This window comes from Etheostoma spectabile, chromosome 18 (assembly GCF_008692095.1).
Source record: "Etheostoma spectabile isolate EspeVRDwgs_2016 chromosome 18, UIUC_Espe_1.0, whole genome shotgun sequence".
NCBI lineage: Eukaryota > Metazoa > Chordata > Actinopteri > Perciformes > Percidae > Etheostoma > Etheostoma spectabile.
In genome coordinates, this window is record NC_045750.1 from 7,751,244 (window position 1) to 7,772,211 (window position 20,968).

Below are 20,968 nucleotides of genomic sequence, written 5' to 3' on the forward strand. Positions count from 1 at the left end.
TACACAGGGAGGGAAAAAGATCAATAGAGAATTCTCAGAGAAGGCTGGCTTGCCCCGGGCCGGGCCAGCTCAGCGGCGTCCTCCGCTGTCTCACCGTCGTGTTCCGTTGTCTCTCCTACCTACACCGGTAGCTCTGCTCCCCTTTCTACCCGCCTGCGCACACGGGGATTAGAGGGGCTGTTCCTCACAAAACAGATTCAGAGGGAGGAGTCGGTTTTGGCCGACACAGGAGAGAAATACCACGCGGGCTCACTGGACAATACCGGCCGAGTTTTTTACCGAAAGTTGCCAGATTTGTCGCTAGTCGCTTTTGTGCCCAAAAAGTTGCTAAGGGGGTCTGAAAAGTTGCTAGTTGCAAAGTGGGCAACACTGTTTTCATGGTGGCAGCTGCTGTGTGCACGGAGGGGAGGGGCTGTGTGTACTGTGACGAGACGGAGGAGAGCAGGGAAAGGAAATGCAGCTTAACGAATGCGTGTTAGTCCGTGTGTGGGAAACACTGCATTCAGACAGCAGACTGAGGGTTGATGATGTTTACTCCTCTTTCATTACAAATAAGGAACTAGTTGACAAAACATAAACAAGGTCTGCATTGTCTGGTGTTATTTTGTAGCCATAACAATGTCCCTGTTGATAAATAGCTCAGACTTTAAAAAAGATAAATAGGAAAAAAACTAAGCATCATGTTTTTCATTTTAATAAGAACACCAGCAATTAAAGCTACAAATAAGTCTACAAGGTAAATTTATGACGTTGAGGCAGTCAATCAAAGGTTTCTGGAGTCTTTACATGTACAGGCTGATAAAGCAAGTGTGCTGAGGGTAAGAAAGCCTTGAAATGTCCGTTTTCTGTAGGGGGGTGTGGCTGGTGACGTAGATGTCCGGAGAGCCCAGCTGTGGGCTATGGGATGGCCCGGTTGGGTCTCTTTGGAGGAGGAGGGGGCATTAGCTCAGAGTCTGGGTCTGGTGGGTGTTTCCGGTTCTGGGCTTGGACTCCTTGAGTACAGCGGTCCACGTACTCCAAGAGGATTTCCTTCGTGACGGGCTCCTGGATGCTCTTACACACAGCTGGGGAGAGAAACAACAAACACAGGAGGAAGTAAGGACGTTACTACCGCTGTGGTGACAGGTGTCTGCAGCAGCCTGGAACACAGTCAACTTATATTTTATTTATTTTAGAACAGGCAAAAAAATACATTTTACAAATAAATAAGAAATTCTTGACATTCGAGTCTGAAAGGGGGCGTCATTATTTTGGTCCTTTAAAAAATAAAATAAAAAAATTCAATAGCAACAATGTGTTGTTTTTGTTCTAATGTAAGCTGCAAATGTTAGCATGCTCGGCCAGCTAGTTTACTACCTACAGAAGTAACCACTTCAAAGAATAAAAGCATATCAACTATATTACATTGTGTTTATTTTTTACAGCTGGTGTTGGAAAAAGGCCCGTTCAGGACTGAAATATTCATTGTGTAGTATTCCTGAACTGTCTTGCTAAGAAAAGCAGTGGGATTTATAACAATGAAACTCAGAAAGTTGGTGAAATTAGCTAGCTAGCTACAACTGCTAAAATCACAACAATTGTCATTTCTGCTGGGCAAAAACAATGGTTGCAAGCTAAAAGTCTGAAATAGAGGACCAATTGTTTCAAAATGTACTACTACTTTTTTTTTTTTTTGATTATTTTTGGGGGTTTCCGGCTTTAATTTTTGACAGGACAGTAAGATGAGAAGGGGGGGGGGGTTTACAGGTCGGTTTCAAACCCTGGACCTCTGCGTTGAGGGATAAACCTCTCAGTACATGTGCGCCTGCTCTACCACTGAGCCAACCTGGCCACATGTGCTACTACTGTTGATTGATAGAACCAACAAAAATGCCAACAAATCTCGATAAATCTCCATGCAACAATTTTTTTTATGTACATTTCAATGAACGATTAAAAAAATTATACACATATAAATCTGAGTTTGTTAGATTTTGACATATACGGTATTTACACACACACGTTTAATGAAATTTTTGTCTACTGAGGTTTTTCTTTTGTAGTCATTCCAGGCTTAAGCCTTAAAGATGCTTATGAAAGTCACCTTCTCTGAAAGTAATCTTCAGAGAATCATTCATGTTTAAAGGTGGAGAATTGGCTTCTTAGAACATGAAACATGAGCTGGTCAGATGTAATGTGATAACGTAGATTAACAGCCTTTTTTTGTTTTGCCTAATTATTTTATGCAGGTCTTATTTGATCATGTGTATATATACAAATATTTTTTTTTCTCCTTTGGGCCTTTTTTTTTCCTGCACTCTTGCCTAAGTTGTTAGGGGTTAACCCATTATTCCATAATCTTTAAGTCACTCCGTTTTCTGATTTGTACATGTCTGGAGACAGTTACTTTTAAATAAATATGCATCAAAGAATCCATTTTTCCCCCCACCCTAATAGACATAAGACAATAGATGTGGCATATATCTATGTCTGCCACCATAGTCACTGTAAACATTCTAGAATGCAAAGCTTGTCAGGCATAGCAACTGTGGTAAACTCCTATGATAACATCATATCAGAGCATTCATGACCATGACCAAGTGTGTTTTTAAATAGAACACAGTGTTGTTGTCAGCTTGAGGAGAAATGCAATGTTATCTGTCTGGATTTTAGATAAAAGGGCTCCAAAGCTGCAAAACAGCCTGCCTGAGGTTCTAAACTCAATAATTCAGGACAATCTTTTCTATATTCTTCGATTAATTCAATTCAGTCTTTAAATGTATTTTCTCTCGCTTGTGCTTCTCGTTTTTATTGCTTCAATTTGTACTTTTATGTGCCACCATGTCCAGCACTGGTGCTACACACAAATAAGGTGTATTACTGTAGTAAACCATTATTTTTGTTTTTGTTATCAGTCTTATTCTCTCTTTGATTTCCTCTATTTGTTTTTTCAAGAAGCTTATAGCTGTGTAATACATGTTGGACCATTTGAGAATCCGAGAAGATGAACAGTGAAACTAAAATGAGTTGTTTTGGGATGAAGTACAGCTCAGCTACTACATAGGCTGAAGACCATGATCTTTAAAAGATTAAAGATAATCTTTCAATATAATAACATTATCTTTCAGTATATCAACATACATACATACATACAACTTCTAAAAAAAAAAAATCTAAAGGTTTTATAAAAACCCTGAAAGAAAATCAGGCAGAATAATGACAAGCTGGATCTAAGAACTATTTATATCTGCTATAATATTTAATTTTAATAATAATAATGGCTGGACGTAGAGCTGCGCAATATATGGATGTTGTATTGATATTGCAATATGACACTAGATATCGTCTTAGATTTTAGATCTATCGTAATATGGTAAGTATTGTCTTTACCTGTTTTACAAGCTGTATAATTATGTCATTTTCTAAACTTACCAGACTGTTCTAGCTGTTCCATTGTTTCACTTTACCCCCTAAGTCATTAAATCATTTCTGGAGAATATTGATCAAAAATCTCATTGTGTAAATAACATTTTGTTAAAGCACCACAGTCAACCATAAAATATTGTCGCAATATCGACATTGAGGTATTTGGTCAAGAATATCGGCCTAGATGCTAGTTCTGGGTTTATCACCAGGTTCTCTCAGGTGTGTTGGCCAGAACACCACTTAAGGCCAAATATTCCAGAGTATGAAATGAAGAGCTGAGAGAGGGTTCTCGTTCTGTTTATTTCTTCTTTTTTCTTGTGTGTGTGTGTGTGTGTGTGTGTGTGGAAGGGATATTCTTCTCATTTACGCAGAAAGGTTCTGCTCACAACTACAATCCAACTGACCGACAAACTATCATACTGCTTATTAACTGTGTGACGTCAACTATAATATACAAACCAGCACGCTCTTTGGCTACCACGTGACAAGCACTTAATAAACGGGAGTAAACGTGAAAAAATACCATATGGTCAACTGTACTAAATAACAGCAACATTAACATAACTTGGGGCCTTTTCTACACATGGTGAACAGGTTAGTAAACAGTTGCTTACACAACCAGCCGACAGCATTCATTAGAAGTTGGGTTTTGGGCCCCCCCCGACAAATGCAAGTTGGATATTCACTATCATTGTAGCTCTGTTTTGGTCTCCGCCAGCTCTTGAGGGAAATGCCTGGCACTTTAGCTGCTAAATGATCCACTATGTTTACCAGCTAGTTGCCAACGTTGTCTGTTTGCTGCTGAGCAGGCGGTGTACTGTTGGTTTATCAGAGCTTTTTCAGGAAACCAGAGCATGAGAACATTGAGAGTGAACCAAAACAGTTAAGTGGTGGGCCGTAAAACTTCAACAATGAGCTGCAAGATGCTCCGTAGGGCTAAGGGGAACTGAAGAGTCAGGGGATAATTCTTTATGGATTTGTTACTGCAAGTGGCCCATTTCCATACCAACTGTTGATATAAAAATACGGATGAGTGTAGCTTTAAAATACAACAGCTAAGCATCTTATATAAAATCGTGTTGCAATTCTTGATTTTGCAGCAAAATGTTGTTTTTATCTATTCAAAGTAAAGAGATAAACAAAACATTGTGTCCCAAATCACTAAAAAGAGCATTGTGGGCACTAAATACATGGCTGGACAGTCTGCAAACGCAGAGTACATCGTAGAACATCTGCCCCTCCACACACTCATGCACGCTGACTGGTTGTTATTCCCTCAGATGGAGGAGACAGTGAGATATTAAATATAAATAACTGTCAGACAGAGAAGGACAAAGTCTCACCCATCGCTGTATCGTAGGAGTTGGGGAAGCTCTTGTCCACCCGCTGCCTCATGAACACCCAGGTGTTATTGGCAAAGGTGCACTCAATGATCTTGTTGTCGTACTGTTTTAGCTCTTTAGTGGCCTGTGAAGACAAAGATGAAAGGACACAGTGAATGACACCAGTGTCATTTTATTTTCTTCTTGCTGTCACCATTGCTCAAGCAAATTATAAACCCTCTAATTTCTTTTTGAGAGACATGCTGCTGCATTTATGAATGACAGCTCACAATGATTTGCACAAGCGACTGCAGCTGTTTCAAACATGACGACATTATGTTGCAAGTTATCATCTTCCCTTTTGTGATTACTACTTACCTTTGAATACTTTTAGTAGCAGTTTTTCTATATTTTATTGTTTGTTTGTATATCTTTCCTGGAAATGAACTCAGGGCATTGCTTAAAAAGACCTTAATACACATTTTACCTAAATAAGCAATGGAATAATGAAGAATGAACTTTCTTGCACTGTACCAAAGAATATTCTATTAAAGATAACATTACATATATAACATTACGACAATGACAAAACAGAATAATATTCCGGTTTAGTGTGTGTAGGCCAAGATGCTCCATTTAAACCAAATCCTAGAAATGAGAATTGATTAATTAATTGATTAATTAGTTGCGTGCTCCCTGGTGTCTGTCTGAGAAGATTTCAATATTCATATTCTTGATAGAATTTAACAGGTATCTTATTTTAAATAACTTAAATTACTCTTCTTTAGAATTTGAGCCCAAACTGGTGTGATTCTACATAAATACAGAGAGATAGTGAGTGTGTCTGTATCGCTATGATACCGCCCTCAACAAAGCCGTGCAACAGTTGCTGCTGCTGCTCCTCCTACTGAGCTACACAGGATCACTGACTTATTACATCATATTCTGCTTTGAAAACAAAATCAACTCTAAGTACTGAGCACACTGTAACATAGTTGAAGGATATGAAACTTGCACACGATACTGAAGATCAAGCATGAGTCAAAGAAGACATTTGAGCATTTGTGTTTATTTGTCGAGGGACTGAGTCTCACTGAGCGGATTTTATAAAACACAACACAAGTGCAGCTGAAATAACAGTTGGCTTTGACAGAAAACAATATGGTCACATGAGGCATTACGAAGTGCTTCTTTCACCTTCACCTCGCAGAGATATTTATTGTGCTGAAAGGTTGTGTGAAGACTAGCTGCAAAGAATAATCAAATCGATTAGTTGTAAACTATTAAATTAATTGCCAATTATTTTGATAATAGATTAATCAGTTTGAGCCATTGTAAAAAAAAAAAAAAAGTAAATATTTCTAGTTTCTTCAGTAAACTGAATATCTTTGAGTTGTGGACAAAACAAGACATTTGAGGACATCATCTTGGGCTTTGTCATTTTCCACCATTTTCTGACATTTTATAGATCAAACAAGCAGCCCAGCGGAGACTCGAGAGACAAAGAGGCTGACCTCCAGGGGTTAGTGTGATCCTCACTGTCAGACACCGTCAGTGCCAGGAAAACAGCGGCGTTTGGCAAACGATAAAATACAAAGTAGGAGCTTGTGTGATCCTGGAGTGTGGGGCAGCTGGGCTAACAGTGGGGGGTCGAAATCACACAGGACGCAAAGAAAGTGTGAGAGGAAGCAAGACAGAGAGATATGCTAGTTTTTGGATTTCAGATTAAGATCTTGAAAAATAACTCACGGGAATGCCTAATTAGTCATAATTTCAAAACTCTAATTTTTCCTCAACTAAATTTTTCTTTGATCTCCGTTTAAAGACAAACGACACAATATAAGACTAACTGTAAATCAAAAGATTTCTGAGAAGAACAGATGGACTAAAGGAGAGACAGACTCACAAAGCTTTCCTAAAGCTCGACACAACAAGCTGCCTGAGAACTGTGAAGGGCAGTACAGGCGGGCAGGATGCTCTGCTACAGACTGGGATCTCTTCCTGCTGGTGAAGGGTGACATGTTGGCTGCCATTTTCCATCACCACTTGGTGCTTAATCCATCCAAATCCGTCTCATTATGGCTGCACATGTGTGCCACCAGTTATCAGGGACTTTGGCAGTCAAACTCCTTAGCAGCCAGTGTTGCAGAGATCTGTCATTATGCCTTCCTGTTCCAATATTTAATCTGATTGAGATACTACAAACAACACCAACAAGAGAGAAAGACAGTGCTGCCAGTCATCTTTTTTGTTGTGTGAATCTTTTTTAATAATTTACTTCCTTTTAAGAGATGTGAGTTTCATATACACACACACACACAAGTTATTGATCTTCACATTTCTGTAAGAAAGCCAATAAGTCCCAAAATGTCAAGTTATTTCCTTTAAGCACAAGCTCATGACTTTAAAACGCTTAAGTCACTTTCTAGATTCAACATATTAATTATAAATGCAGTTGCACCGCGTTAATTAACAGTACAAGCTACTGTGTCTTCTGATAATCTCACCCTAAGTCAGGACAACAGCACTGAGTTTTCATCCCTGACACTAAACAAATACGGCTATTCTGAATAATGCAGTCAAGCAGAAACGAAAGCAAACAGCTACAGACTACTGGACATATATGACCTTTTACTAGTCTGTGCACAACACGACAGTCAACCTGCTTCTTTATCAAAATACCGGGATCTGTGGGGACAGCTGTAATTATACATTGTGCTATAGTTTATTACAGGAGTTTTCTAGAGATAGTGACATGAGCAAAGACTCAAAGTTTGGGATTTTCTTGCAAAGCTGCTTTGTTTCCCTCTATATTGCTTTTCAACTGACCCCGCTTTTCTTTTATTTCGAGACTTAATCAGAACTGGCTTGTGGCTCTGCGTTGGGCAGAACCTGGGTCCATTTTAATAACGTGAAATTGGATGGAAGAATATATAAGTAAGGAGTAGATATAAGATGCAAAAGTAGGAACATGAGCAAACTTCCTCATAGGTGATGGACTGTATCGAAACAAATGTTCAATCTTTAATATGCTTTCAAACAGGATACATTAGATGTCTTCTGTATATTAAAGCAGCTCCGGCTAAAAGATACACAACTCAACTGAGTGACTCAGCAAACTGTTTGAATAGTAAAGCTAAAATATTCACCTCACATGTTCTATTAGCTACAAGGTAATCATTAGGTTCATTTACAGCCCTGTGTAGCCCTAAATTGCTGGGTCAGAGAGTACATGGCAGCACAAGAACTCAGAAACTCATTATCAACCCATATTACAATGTCAGTGTTCAGATTGACTGTCAAAGTAGACCTGAGGAGATTTCCCAATAGAAAAACAAGCAAATAATGTGTAACTGAGGCAAATGAGGGTGTACATTGTCAGGTTTGACAAGTTAAAAAAATAAATTAACTAGCCAGATAATTGTGTTTTTACCTCCCAAACTTCTAAATGATTAGTTTCTGTCGTGCAGCATGATTGACGGTTTTCTGTTGAAAGTGCGTTCAATTAGTCTGACAGTACTCATTTTTCTTAATCCCACATTTCAAGTAATTTACAAAAAGCTGTGGGGAAACAAACCTTGATAAATGATCAGAAAATGAGAAGCTATTCAAATCCTTTAATTGCCGTTCAAACAGCAAAATACTTGTTCTCAGGTGCACACTGCCAAACTATCACAGCTTCATCAAAGCAGCTAGTCTGTGACAGAGAACTGCTCTTATCTCAGTCTCTGCTGACTAGGTCTGCCAGGCACCATAGAAATTTTTATGATTAATGAGATGTACTCAGAAGGCCGAATATAGATCTCCACAGGGAGCAGACTCCATGAAGCAGTGAAAGTAATACTAAATGGGGAATCAATAGCAATACTATACAATACAATTCTATTGGTTTGATAACATTGTACTCAAGGTAGTCGCTGCGATCTCAAAAGGGGACATGGCTTATAACAGGTCCAATGAGGCAATAAGCTTAGCACAAAGACTGGAAACAACCGGAGACATATAGTCTGGCTCTGTCCAAAGGTAACAAAGAGCCAGAATAGCCGTTTCCCTGTTTAAGTCTTTGTGCTAAAGCTAAGCAGCTGCTGTATGTGGCTTCATATCTAATGTACAGACACCACCTGAATTAATTAATTTTTGAAAATGCTAAAATATTAGTTTAGGGATGAATCTCATTTTCTCTGTCTTACCCCTTCCCTTACAAAATATCAGACAGAACAGCTTGCGGGATTGTGAAAAAAGCAAGTCCAAACCCACGTTTGACTGCACAATCCATCCAGAAAGACCTAGCAGACACTGGAGTTGTGGTACACCATTCCACTATAAATAGATACTTGTACAAACATGGTCTTTATGGAAGAGTCGTCAGAAGAAAACCTCGTCCTCAATACAAAAATCAGCATTTGAAGTTTGCAAAGGAACATATAGACAAGCCTGATGCATTGTGGAAACAGGTTCTGTGGACCGATGAGGTTAAAATAGAACTTTTTGGAAGGAATGAGCAAAGGTACGTTTGGAGATAAAAGGGCACAGAATTTAATGAAAAGAACCTCTGTCCAATTGTTAAGCATGGGGGTGGATCAATCATGCTTTGGGGTTGTATTGCAGCCAGTGGCACAGGGACCATTTCACAAGTAGAAGGAAAAATGGATTCAATAAAATTTTAGCAAATTTTGGCTGCTAACTTGATGCCATCTGTGAAAAAGCTGAAGTTAAAGAGAGGATGGCGTCTACAAATGGATAATGATCCTAAACACACCTCAAAATCCACAGTGGATTACATCAAAAGGCTTAAATTGAAGGTTTTGCCATGGCCTTCACAATCTCCTGACCTCAACTTAATTGAAAATCTATGGATAGAAAAGAGAAGTGCGTGACAGACAGCCCAGAACTCTCAAAGAACGGAACTGGAAGTACTTTTGTAAGCTTCATAATCTCTTGTTTTGATGCATTTTAACCTGGGGTTCCCAAACTTTCAAACCCCACTGTATATGTAGTGGAAAGAACTTCAGTTGCAACCTAATAAAGGTGATAAACAAAAGAAGGCTGAATTTCTGTTATTACGTAATTGGATCTGAGGAGATACAATGGACATGTAATTCATAAAGCTTGCATCTACACATATTTACAACTGTATCTTCAACATACATTAATTCATAAATAGCTCTTTGTAATAAACACTCATCAACCTATAGTGGTTACACAAAATGTTTTCAGATTGCTGCTCTTTCACAATATTTGCTCTTTTCGAAAGGCTGATCTGATGAGTCATCATGAAAGCTCGCTTCCAAAATTCATTTTAGCAATTCCCAGCAGCTAATTTGTAAGAATCAAGCCAATAAAAAAGGTTTTCATGAAAATTAGGACGAGTCGAGGAAAGATTAGGAAAAAGTTGGGTTCTTTTTTTCCAGCCCGATGCTTTCAAATGAGCCTGGATGTGGCCCAAATTACATCTAATCGACACATCGACATTACTGTACTAACATGCCCATGGGCAAGGCAATGAATATAAAAACTATTTTCTGGTGGTGCACAGACGGCTTCAAACAAACACACAAGTCATGTGTCTTGTTCTGGCATGTAATTACAACTTTCAAGCATATTCACACTTGGACTGACTGTAAAACACATTTCACCACAAAAAAAGCAACATCAAAGCAGACAGAAGATGACCCCAGGGCTGCTGCTCTGTCTCCTTGAGAAGAGTAAACAGAGAACCTTGTTCAGATCCAGAGCCAAGGGCTGATACATGGGAATCTGGCAATACCAGTAACAGCGCCAGAGGGAAAGGAAACACTCATTTACTGTGCTTCTAAAGCATGACTGTGACTATTGGAAGGCCTACACACTTCCATAAGAATCATTTAGTCAAAGTGGCACATTTCCATATAGCATAATAGCTTTATAGACATTTGCATAAAAATAGAAATTATAGAACAAAATGTAATAATTCTTTCATGTTACTCCTCAAGCTGTTCTCCACCCCACATTAGTGAATTCCCATAATAGCCTAATGATGATGAGGGGCTAGTTCCTGTGAAGTGCACCTGACTTGAGTCTGTGTTACTGCAGGTCAAAAGGTCTGATGATGTGCATGAATCCATATAATACAAAGCAGTCTATCAATGATGTCTAACAGGGAAATCATTGAAAGCAGTCTCACTGTGTTAAGTGCAGCTGACAAATGCCTCTCTGCAGTACAGCATATCACAGAGCATAGCCCTTCCAATAGCCTGTTTGTCTGACTAAAAGTCTAAAAACAAACCAATTCTATCACATCAGACAAAGCAAAGCAGCAAATCCTCACAATCAAAGAGCTGGAACAAATTAATGAACATTTTACTAGGAAAAAATCGATTAATAAATTATCAAAATAATGCAGATTACTTTTCTGATTTCTCATTGTAGTTGAGTAATCAATTAATTGTTTTAGCACTAGTTATAATTATAAGAATTACTACATATTTATTTATAGATTATAATGAGTGATTAGTTCATTTAAGTTATGAAAATGTATAATAAGAATGTTGTTTGTATTAATGCTTGTCGGAAACCTTCTTTTCATCACTCAATTGTTTAAACTGTCATCTAGTTTAAACAATTAGTAAACCAATATGTAGGTACTGTTGTATCTATACATGTACAGCAAAAGGTGTACGGTAGCCAGCGTTGCATCATGCATCATATAAAAACAGGGAAAATTTGTAATAAATAAACAGCAATATAACTTTTTCACATCACACAGTAACAAATGAAGAAAAAAACAAAACAAATGCATTTCTTTTATTCTTGGCAGTTGCGTACTTCCAACACAACTAAATTTGAAAAAGGTAAGCAGGAAAAGCCCAAGGGGCTTTGGCTTGTTGGCACGAGGTAGAATTCAACAAAGCAACACATTTATTTTCTCACCTTCATCTTTGCAAAGGGCCTGTCATAGCTGCCGACGTAGAGCAAGCCGACAGTCTGTGGAAGCAGCCTACAAAGACAAAAAGATCATGGTTAACACCCTTAACACAAGAATAACTGAGTGGTAACGATGCAAATAAATCTCTACACCACTTCCATTTTTCCAGCTAGTAACAGATCGGCAAAGATGTGAGATTACACCTCTCTGAGCCCTTCTGTCTCTGTGTGTGCTCGAAACTTACAGACAATACTACAGTATGGGCACGTTCAGATTCCAAGGCATTAATAAATCTGTAGAAAACCTAAATGATAAAGATTGAACACAAGGATTAATACAGTATTGTATCTGTCTGTTTAATGACTGAGCACTCAGCACAGTTATCGGACTATATTGGTGTTTATACGTGCCGTAGTCTTGTATGTGCGTCTCCCAGCACCGTGAACATGTGTCTGGGCAGTATTTATGTCTCATCATTGAAATCACGCCCAACATGTGTCTTAATCACATTTCTCCTTGCCTCCCTCTACCAAAAACACACACCATGACATGCCTGTTGTAATTTCCAGACACTATTTATGCTGTTAAGACTGAGTGAACGAGCACTGGTTTCATATTAGTTAACCATTTTTAAAACGGAAATAATGAAGGGCTATTGAGCTAAACAACAGTGGGGCTACGTAGTCTGATGCACCTGATTCAGAGATTTCAATTTGAGCAGAAACCGGAGACTATCTCCCCATCCACCCCAGCACCCTCCTATGTAATGATAGCTAACATATGCAGGAAGGAAGCAGCAGTAGACATTAAGAGAGCCAAATAGCCATGCAGTGATGGATACTGCCACATGCTAAGTCCTCACAAGACAGAGTCCAATAATACCTCTGACTAACGTGTTGTGTCAAATACCACTTGCCTAAACCTGCAGGACTAATCATGGCTCAGTCTTCTAAAGCAACGTTATTTAAAGCAAAGCTATCAATAAAATGTTGGTAATGAAACAGATGAGAGTATATATCGGAGTGCCTCCGAAGAACAGATTCTGCTGTTTCACGGTGCTTAGTTGCTATTCCATTCAGAATCTGAACGTTTAAAGTCCTGAAAGTTCTGCTGTCTTAAATAACACTGCAGAATCATATCTTTGAGTTAGGGTCATATAGATAAATTATGTTCACATGAAATACCATAAAACCCAAAATGCCGCTGAAAATAAAACTCCAGCACAGGGCAGGGTTTTTATTTAACAATCCAGATGTTGTTAAATGTCACGGTAGCCTTTGAACAGCATGCAATCAGACCTGTATTACTTAAAGGCTCTGTTGTGTCAAATGATTCATTAAAAAAAAAAAAAATACTGAAAAAATAAACTGTTTAATGTCAAAAAAAATCTATATGAGGTACTGTGTAAAAGAAGTGGCCAGGATGCTCTATTGCCTGGGCCGGAGCAAGACAGTAAAATATGACAAATGTGTATCAAATATTGCCAACCTGCTTTACCTTAATACACCTGTGAATGTATCAGAGTGCTTTTTTCTGCACTTATTTTTTTTCTTCTCTAAGTTTAAGGATGAGGCTTATATTCTATAGTTTTGTTAGTGTCAACAAATTCCATCAAAAGACCAAAACTATCAATTAATTGATCCTGCTAACAAGTATTGTCTGTGTATCCAAGTTGGATATAGCCTATTCCACTGTGACAAACGCTCCAATTTAGTCAAATTACATTAATGAGTCACAGCATTGCAAAGTTCTTTTTATTACCATGAACATGTGCAGTGTACATACTGTCTTGATGACGTTAGTACTCAGTAGTGTAGCAAATGTGTATTATTAGCAGCTGAAAATAGACCCCAGCAAATGCACTATTTTTCTCCTGTTTGAGTAATGCTTGCTAAAAACCACAGTGCCCAGCTGCTTTCAGACTTTACTCAATGTTTAATGAAAATTAAAATATACTAGTACAATATATATTCATTTTTAGTATAGAGTGCCATAAACAGGGTAGAAGTCTGAGAGTAATGGTGGTAGCTCTGTTTTTTTTTTAGCTCAGTGACTCCTATTTCTGTTTGGAGGATAAATACGTGTCTACAACTCTTTACCCACACAACTTAACCACTCAAGTTATAACACATAATAAAGAGGGACCAGGGATACTGAATGATCAGAAGTTTCTCATTGAGTTTTTTTGTGTTTTGTGCTGTTTTGTAATGTATTTTGGCAATATGAAAATAAACATTACATAAATAAGCAATTAAATATTGAGCGATGGACTAACGCATTGTTGGTTTTGGTATTTTAATGGATTTGTTGACAATAACAAAAACTCAAACACCATAAAATATGCTAAGTGTGGCCATTATGACATAATGAATATTAATTAATAAATACTGTGAACACAGGAAAAAAACAAGTCTGTTCAACAGTGGAACAATTAGACAAAATGTGTAAGCTGGAGTTCAGGCAACACATTTCCAGTGAATAAATTATATAAATAAATTAAAAAAAAAAATTCTACAACTTTGGGCTAACAGTTAACATTCTGAAAGGATCAGACATACATTTAAATGCCTTCTGTAAATCTTACATGGCTATGCTGCTGCCGCCTGCTGGTAGGGGAAGTGAACCCACTTTCACTTAACTACGGTTCAGTACTTAATCTGATGTCTGTGATTTGCGTAACGACAGTACAGAGGAACGTATGCCTTGACAGTAATAACCTAATATTCCATCATTACTGAGATTAAACTACATTCTCGGTTATATTTGCACTGAATAATGCATTCAATAAACAGAAACATAACTCTTGCAGCGCACATGAACTATTGCGCAATATTAGCTCGCACATAAAATGGCACCCTCGTGAATTAGCCTACTGTTGCTAACGTACGTTCATAAATCCTACATAACATCGCCACGTACCCACATGACATCAGACTTACTTATGGATTCACGCACACAGTAGTGTCCACAAAGTTAGTTTTATGAGGGGATAAAGTAAAGTGTGATAGCGTTCCACGTTAACACTTTCTCTCTCTAGCTCGAGACCACTGCGGCCAAGCCGGGGCGCAGAGCGTGACCTTACCGCATGCTGATACGTTGCTAGTCTAGGTAGAGCGAGCTGCTACTGAGAGAGAGAGAGAGAGAGAGAGAGAGAGAGAGAGAAGAGAGAGAGAGAGAGAGAGAGAGAGAGAGAGAGAGAGAGAGAGAAGAGACTGTAAGGGGGCAAAAAAAGTAGCTTCCATTTAAATGTCTTTGCTAGTTTAAAACTGACGCAGTTGTCAATTTCCCATCCAGCACCCGCGACTAGCATTACTGTGTCTGACAGAGTGGGGGGCGTGATTACAATGGTTCATCAGCACAACCCTAGTCTCTATAATGGTTTAATCTTTTCACTCAAAACCATAAATGTCACATCTTGGTGGCTGTCCAGGTAGAATTTTGTAAATGAGATGAATTCTCACGGTAATACAAGTCAAGAATAAAAGCATTGATCACATGCAGTTGACTTCACTTTGATGCTTTTACATCAGACAGTCCCACGTGAAAGTACCTGACTGTGTTCCTTTACACAAAGTATGGATTGGGATGCTGTAATGACACTTGAATCCACAGAGTAAAAAGACTAGTAACATGAATCCTGTCCTCTGGCCTCTGGAGAGTCAATCCAAGCCAATCCAAAGGCACCATTCTTCTATGGGTCCTTCAAAAGCACTGCACACCTAATGCAAGATGATCTAACCATTACTCATTACCTCTTCACACAGAATACTGGCTCAAATCATCCATAATTCAAAGTCATCTATACAATACTCAAGACTGTTCAATTCCACACTCGGGAGGGGCACTGACATGCTTTCTGGGATTGCTTCATCTTTCCATTTTGTTCTTTCCACCTCTCCACTCCTTTCACTGCATAGTAATCACCTTCTGCCTCTGTGGTTACTTTCAGAGAAGATAATAAAACTTGCAAGGCTGTGTACTGTGTGCCTCAGTGGTACACAAAGACGTGCTCAAGCATCGAATGTGTGGGCTGAGCAATTTTTGCTTCCTTATGTCTGTCCATCTCTCTCTCTCTTTCTTTCTCAGACAGTAACTAAGGAGAGATTTGAAAACCGACACCGAGACCGAGTCTGCTAGGTGTTCCTCTGCCAGCAAAATTCATCTTTCGGGGAAATATCAGAACATTAACAAATGGCAACAATGATTGTCTGTGTTCTCCCACACACAGGGAGGAGTCTAGATGCTGACTAGCAGGCTGGCTTTGCAGTAGGATGAGTGACTGTGCCCTGTTGTAATCCTCTCAGTCTGTTGCTGGTGAATGGTGGCAGGCTCATGGCTACAAAGCTTGGACACTAGGTCACACAGGTCACCTGGCTCTCAGAGAAAAAAGCAGCATGACCAGAAAGCTCACTGCTATGAGTCGGTTTGCTCACACTCAGACAATAGTTAAAGACTGATCTGAAGAACAAGCACACAGAGCAAAGATAGGTGCATTGTGCTGACAGAAAAAAAAACTTTGCACCGAAAAAAGACTGCACCTAAGCACAGTGTGTTCCTTTGAGATAAAAGTGAATGTCAGCACGTGAACATGCTAACAATTACAATGCTTACATGGCATGCTGATGCTTACAAGGTAACATGTTCGTCTTTAACATTTAACGTGTTGGCATTGCTAGCATTTGCGAATTGGCATCAAATAAAGTGTAGCAGAGGCTGATGGGAATGTCGTTAGCCTTCATCTAACGACAAGTTTCATTTATCCTCAAGTATTTGGTCATAAACCAAAGTATTGTTTTTAAAATGTGTTCAAAATTTTAATTCCGGTTGTTACAGTGCATCCTGTGGGGAACATGAATGTCTGTACCAAATTTCATGGCAATCCATCCAATAGTTCTCAAGAAATCTGTCAATATCTTGAATGTCAACCACATGGTGGCGCTAGTATGAAAAGAAAGGGAATGACCAACTTCATTAGGATTCCTACTCTGGAGACAACATTGTGAAAATCAATCCAACAGTTGTGATATTTTACTAGATTAGTAAAAACTACTTTGACCTGGGGTGGGGCTAGTGGAAAAGTCAGGGGATCACCAAAGTTATTAGGTATTATCTTCTGGGCACCATTAACACTTCGCAAAGTTGTCAACAGTAACTTAACTTATGTGAGTACCTTAATTCCATTTTTTTGCAACAGTTTGCTTCATTTGCAAAAGTTTCTCAAAAACATCATATGTCTTACAATTACATTCCAGGACAAAGTGCCCTTTCTCTCAGCAAGAATCTTTCAGCGTTCCTAAACTGTGAGTCTGTTCAGCTTTACAGATATCACACCTAGCTAATGAATAACGAATAATTCCAAATACAAAACACATTATGCAATGTGCATCTCACATCACATGATCACTCACTATGACCGCCACTAATGTCATTACTAACATTACATTTTACCAAAATATAACCAATAACATCGCTGGCTTATTTGCTAGGGAACTCAGCTTAGGAAAATCCAGCAAATAGTAGGTACCTTAGGATACCATACCTGAAACAGGTGCTTTAACGTTACTCCTCATTTAACATAGGCTTACAGTTTAGCAACAAAATAAAACGTTTTTAATGGTATGCATTCCCACTAACCTGGAATTCTTTTTTAAACAGTAAATCTATTAGGGTGTAGACGCGTCCTGCTGTAGGGTCATTGTTCTAGTTGGACACAATCATATGGGGGAAGACACCTTATGTCCGGTAGACGGCTCTGTATATTCGTGTAATTAGGATTTTATGACATTTCATTAACAACTGAAGAAGCGGTGGTGCCTCGCTGCTAAAAACTGGATACGTCTGGTAAGCTAGACTACTTGCAACTAGTTATTATTTCAAATACAATCCTCAGGTTGTAATGACCTCCAGAAAATGATTGTTTTTTTCTAGTTATGGACTTGTTTTTAATGTTTTTAATGTTTACCAGGGTGAGGGCTACGGGAGGATGAGCACCAGTGGAGCTGAATAATTTATGTAGCGGAGGAAGATAAACATAAAACAAGAGAAAAATGAAATGGCAGTAGTGTTCTTCTTGGCACCTATAGGCACATACAGCAAAATAGAATTTCTTGGGACTAGAGACAAAAGCGCATGTAGGAGATGATGGGGAAAGGAATCAACGTTTGCACGCTGTAGTAATGGCACTGTAACAGGAATTGAACCCCAAGGGCAAAAAGAAATGTGAGATGGGATGGAACAGTAAAGAAACGATTCAAGCATTGCCTTTGACACCAACACACATAGCAACTGTACACGTGTGTGTGTGTGTGAAGTACTCCAGTGTGTCACAAACTGATAGGTGCTATTAGACTTGTCAGGCAGAGCGTTTCCCTGGCAACAGTGACTTACCCTTCTCCCCCGACTTTGGTGATCTTGAGGCGAAAGTCCACAGAGTTGAGATTGGGGGGCTTCCACTTGAGGATGTCATCACACCTCCCAGCCTTGTATCTCTGGAGGTAAAACCCAATTCCAAAAAAATTAATAACGTAGATTTGTTAGGTTATCAAAATCAACGCTTTTTATCATTGTTTTTAACTTTTTCTTACGGTTTTGTCCCTTTTTTCAACACTTGACACTTTGTCACTTTTTTTTGACATTTTCAACACTAACTTATGAGCTTTAGTTCTACAGTTAATTTATGGTCAATAAAGCTCATCTATAGGAACTTATACCTAATGTTTGAGTTAGAAAAGCAGAAATTAGGAATTATTTAGACTACAATTAAAGGAATGTATGTTGATGGATAATCACAGACTGGAATATGTCAATTTTTACTCAATACTATTTCAAAACCACTTTTTTTTTTTTCCCCAAATGCTGTAAAATTGAATAAGAGACCCCAAAATTAATGAAAGTAGAAATTTGTACTTGCCAAAAAGTGTTGTGTGGAATCAATCATGTTATTTGGGGTAATTAAAAAGAACATTGATATAGGAAAATGGGTCCATTTGACCCGAAGACAACATGAGGGTTATAGCTGCTTTCTTGGACCAAAGATGACACTGTGAGTAATAGTCAACCCGGTGCAGATTTGTGAGTTTTTATGCAACAGTCACAGTGAGAGCTGTGAGCCAACAACCCTTGAACAAATTAGGTTCTATTAGTCTCTGGGTATCAACAACGTCATGAAATTCAAAAAAAAGAAGAGCTTATTAAAGAATTTGTTCAAGTACTCTACATTTAAAAGGAAAATAATTATAAGAAAATTGCACAGTGGGAGCACAAAAATAGGTGTGTAAATACATTACTGGCTGATAAATTATGATTCAACATGATTAAATTTGTCACATAACTGCTGCGTCTCAATGCGTAGCAGCATATGACACATAACCAAACAACCTGCTTTCCTACATAACTTTGATTACTTATGCGTGGCTGACATTTAAGGAAGACATGAAACAAGTGCAGTGGAACATGAGAAATGTAAAGGCATGACGCGTGGAGGCGGGAACAGATGACCAGACTCTGTCACTGTCAGGTTGCCCAGTAACAGAAGTCTACTCCAGGGAAATGTGTGGAAAACACACAGGATTCCTCAGGAGAACCTGCAATGTCACAGCACATGACCAAAAAAAGGGTTCCTGGCTCTGCCTATGTCTGATCCTATGGCAAGACTTTAAAGAAGAACCTTAAATCATTATGGGAAGAAAGAAAGAATCCACTACTTGACATCAACACACTACCCTACGCCTCCACAAAAGGCTGGTGTTTGAGTTTGGCAAGCTATTGGATTTGCTGAGTAGCATTAAAATCGTGTAGTTGTCTAATGGTTTTCAGTCAATTTAGGGTCAAGCCTTGTAACCCAGAAATTACACTGATGGGTAATGGGTTTTGTATGCTTGGAACCAAGTAGGTTGTTTATGTATTAATAAATAAATGTTTATAGCTGCTCCAAATGACCCAACTTGATGGTGAAGCCAAAAGACATAGTTTCCCTGCAGGCGGCATTACAATGCCTCCCTGATATTTTTTCAAGAACACCGTCTCCTGCTTGTCTCTTTAGTTGTGACACAATAATGCATACAAATGGGTATAAGGGTGCACACGTTTGGACAGTCTGCCCTTGAAGGAATTCATGGCGTTGCACTCTGTATATCCTTCGCGTTCCACTTCCGGGATTGCTCGGGTGCTGCAGGAATTTCCGCCGGATGCATGTAATTTCTGTTTCCTTCCACTTTCTTTGTGTTGGGATTGTAAACTCCAGTGGATTTTTGAGGACTATTGTTGACTGCTCCTCAGATCTCTGCAGGGTAAATCCAGACAGCTAGCTAGACTCTCTGTCCAATCTGAGCTTTCTCTCACACAACTATTTTTGCAGGGGCTCTGTGCGGAGTTTAGCACCCAGATTCTCCAATAAGCACTTTGTTTGAAGCATAATGAGGACTTACGTGTGTACTGGTGGGAACTGTTGATGGGTATGTAGCACATTCGACTATTAAGTTGAAGAACTTAGTTCACAGCCTTTTTTACTGTCCCTTTCCTAACCAAGTGCTTTATTTGTTTACCAATAGCCGTAACTCTAATCCTCAATTTCCACTGGATGCGTAACGGCTGCGGAGCCACTCCAGAACGGCGGCGGAGTCATTAGGTTTCCATTAAAGTCAATATGTATATTTCCACTGACTGCAGAACGGCTCCGTTCCAACTCCGTCCCAGCTCCGACGATCCCCAGCCCTCCGGAGCAGATACGCAGAGCTTCTATTTTTGCCGGTTGCCGTAGAGCTCCGCAGCAATTCAGCACACAGCAGATAGTGAGGGACAGGAAGTCGAGCACAGAAACAAAATAAAAAATTCGGTCAATTTTCAAAATAAAAGACCGTGCTCACGGTGGATCATAGCTCCCTGCACTACACCTTAAAAACACAGCACAGAGTTGTTTCCTCTCTACTCCTCTGGATGGAAACAAACTGTTGTTGTTTTTGTGGTTCTCGGTTCCTCGTGACTTCAGCTGTCAGTCATGTCCGCAACCAATCCGGACCTGGTGGGTGTTGACAGACAGCGGAGCATGGAGCCGACACGCAGCGGAACTGATCCGCAGCAGTTAAGCATCTGGTGGAAATTGGGGGTAGCTATACTTTATTTCCCCAAGCCACTTTCTTTACCAAAGCTAAGGCAGAGCAGATGGTCAAACTGAGACAGGCAGCAGCTTGCTCCAAAACACAACAGCCCCTAAACCGCAACCCACATTAACTTAATAACTTAATAAATAACCTAACCTAATAAAATCTCCTTATCAAACTTACAAACATGAACACACATCTTTGCCTGCACCTTAGCTGGATTTGTTTGGATATTTCCC

The 20,968-nt window shown here is 39.1% G+C and overlaps 1 protein-coding gene across 1 annotated transcript in view; it reads right to left on the reverse strand.

Moving 5' to 3' along the window:
- Nucleotides 1-515: 515 nt before the first annotated feature.
- The window catches only part of rngtt (RNA guanylyltransferase and 5'-phosphatase), an 85,230-nt gene continuing 64,777 nt past the window's right edge, over nt 516-20,968 (reverse strand). Inside the window, exons 13-16 of the mRNA XM_032543264.1 lie at nt 18,019-18,119; nt 11,637-11,703; nt 4,749-4,872; nt 516-1,064 (exon numbers count right to left, since the gene is read on the reverse strand). Coding sequence (XP_032399155.1) covers nt 898-1,064; nt 4,749-4,872; nt 11,637-11,703; nt 18,019-18,119 — 459 coding nt within the window. The 3' untranslated portion in view covers nt 516-897. The remainder of the gene's footprint in view (nt 1,065-4,748; nt 4,873-11,636; nt 11,704-18,018; nt 18,120-20,968) is intronic.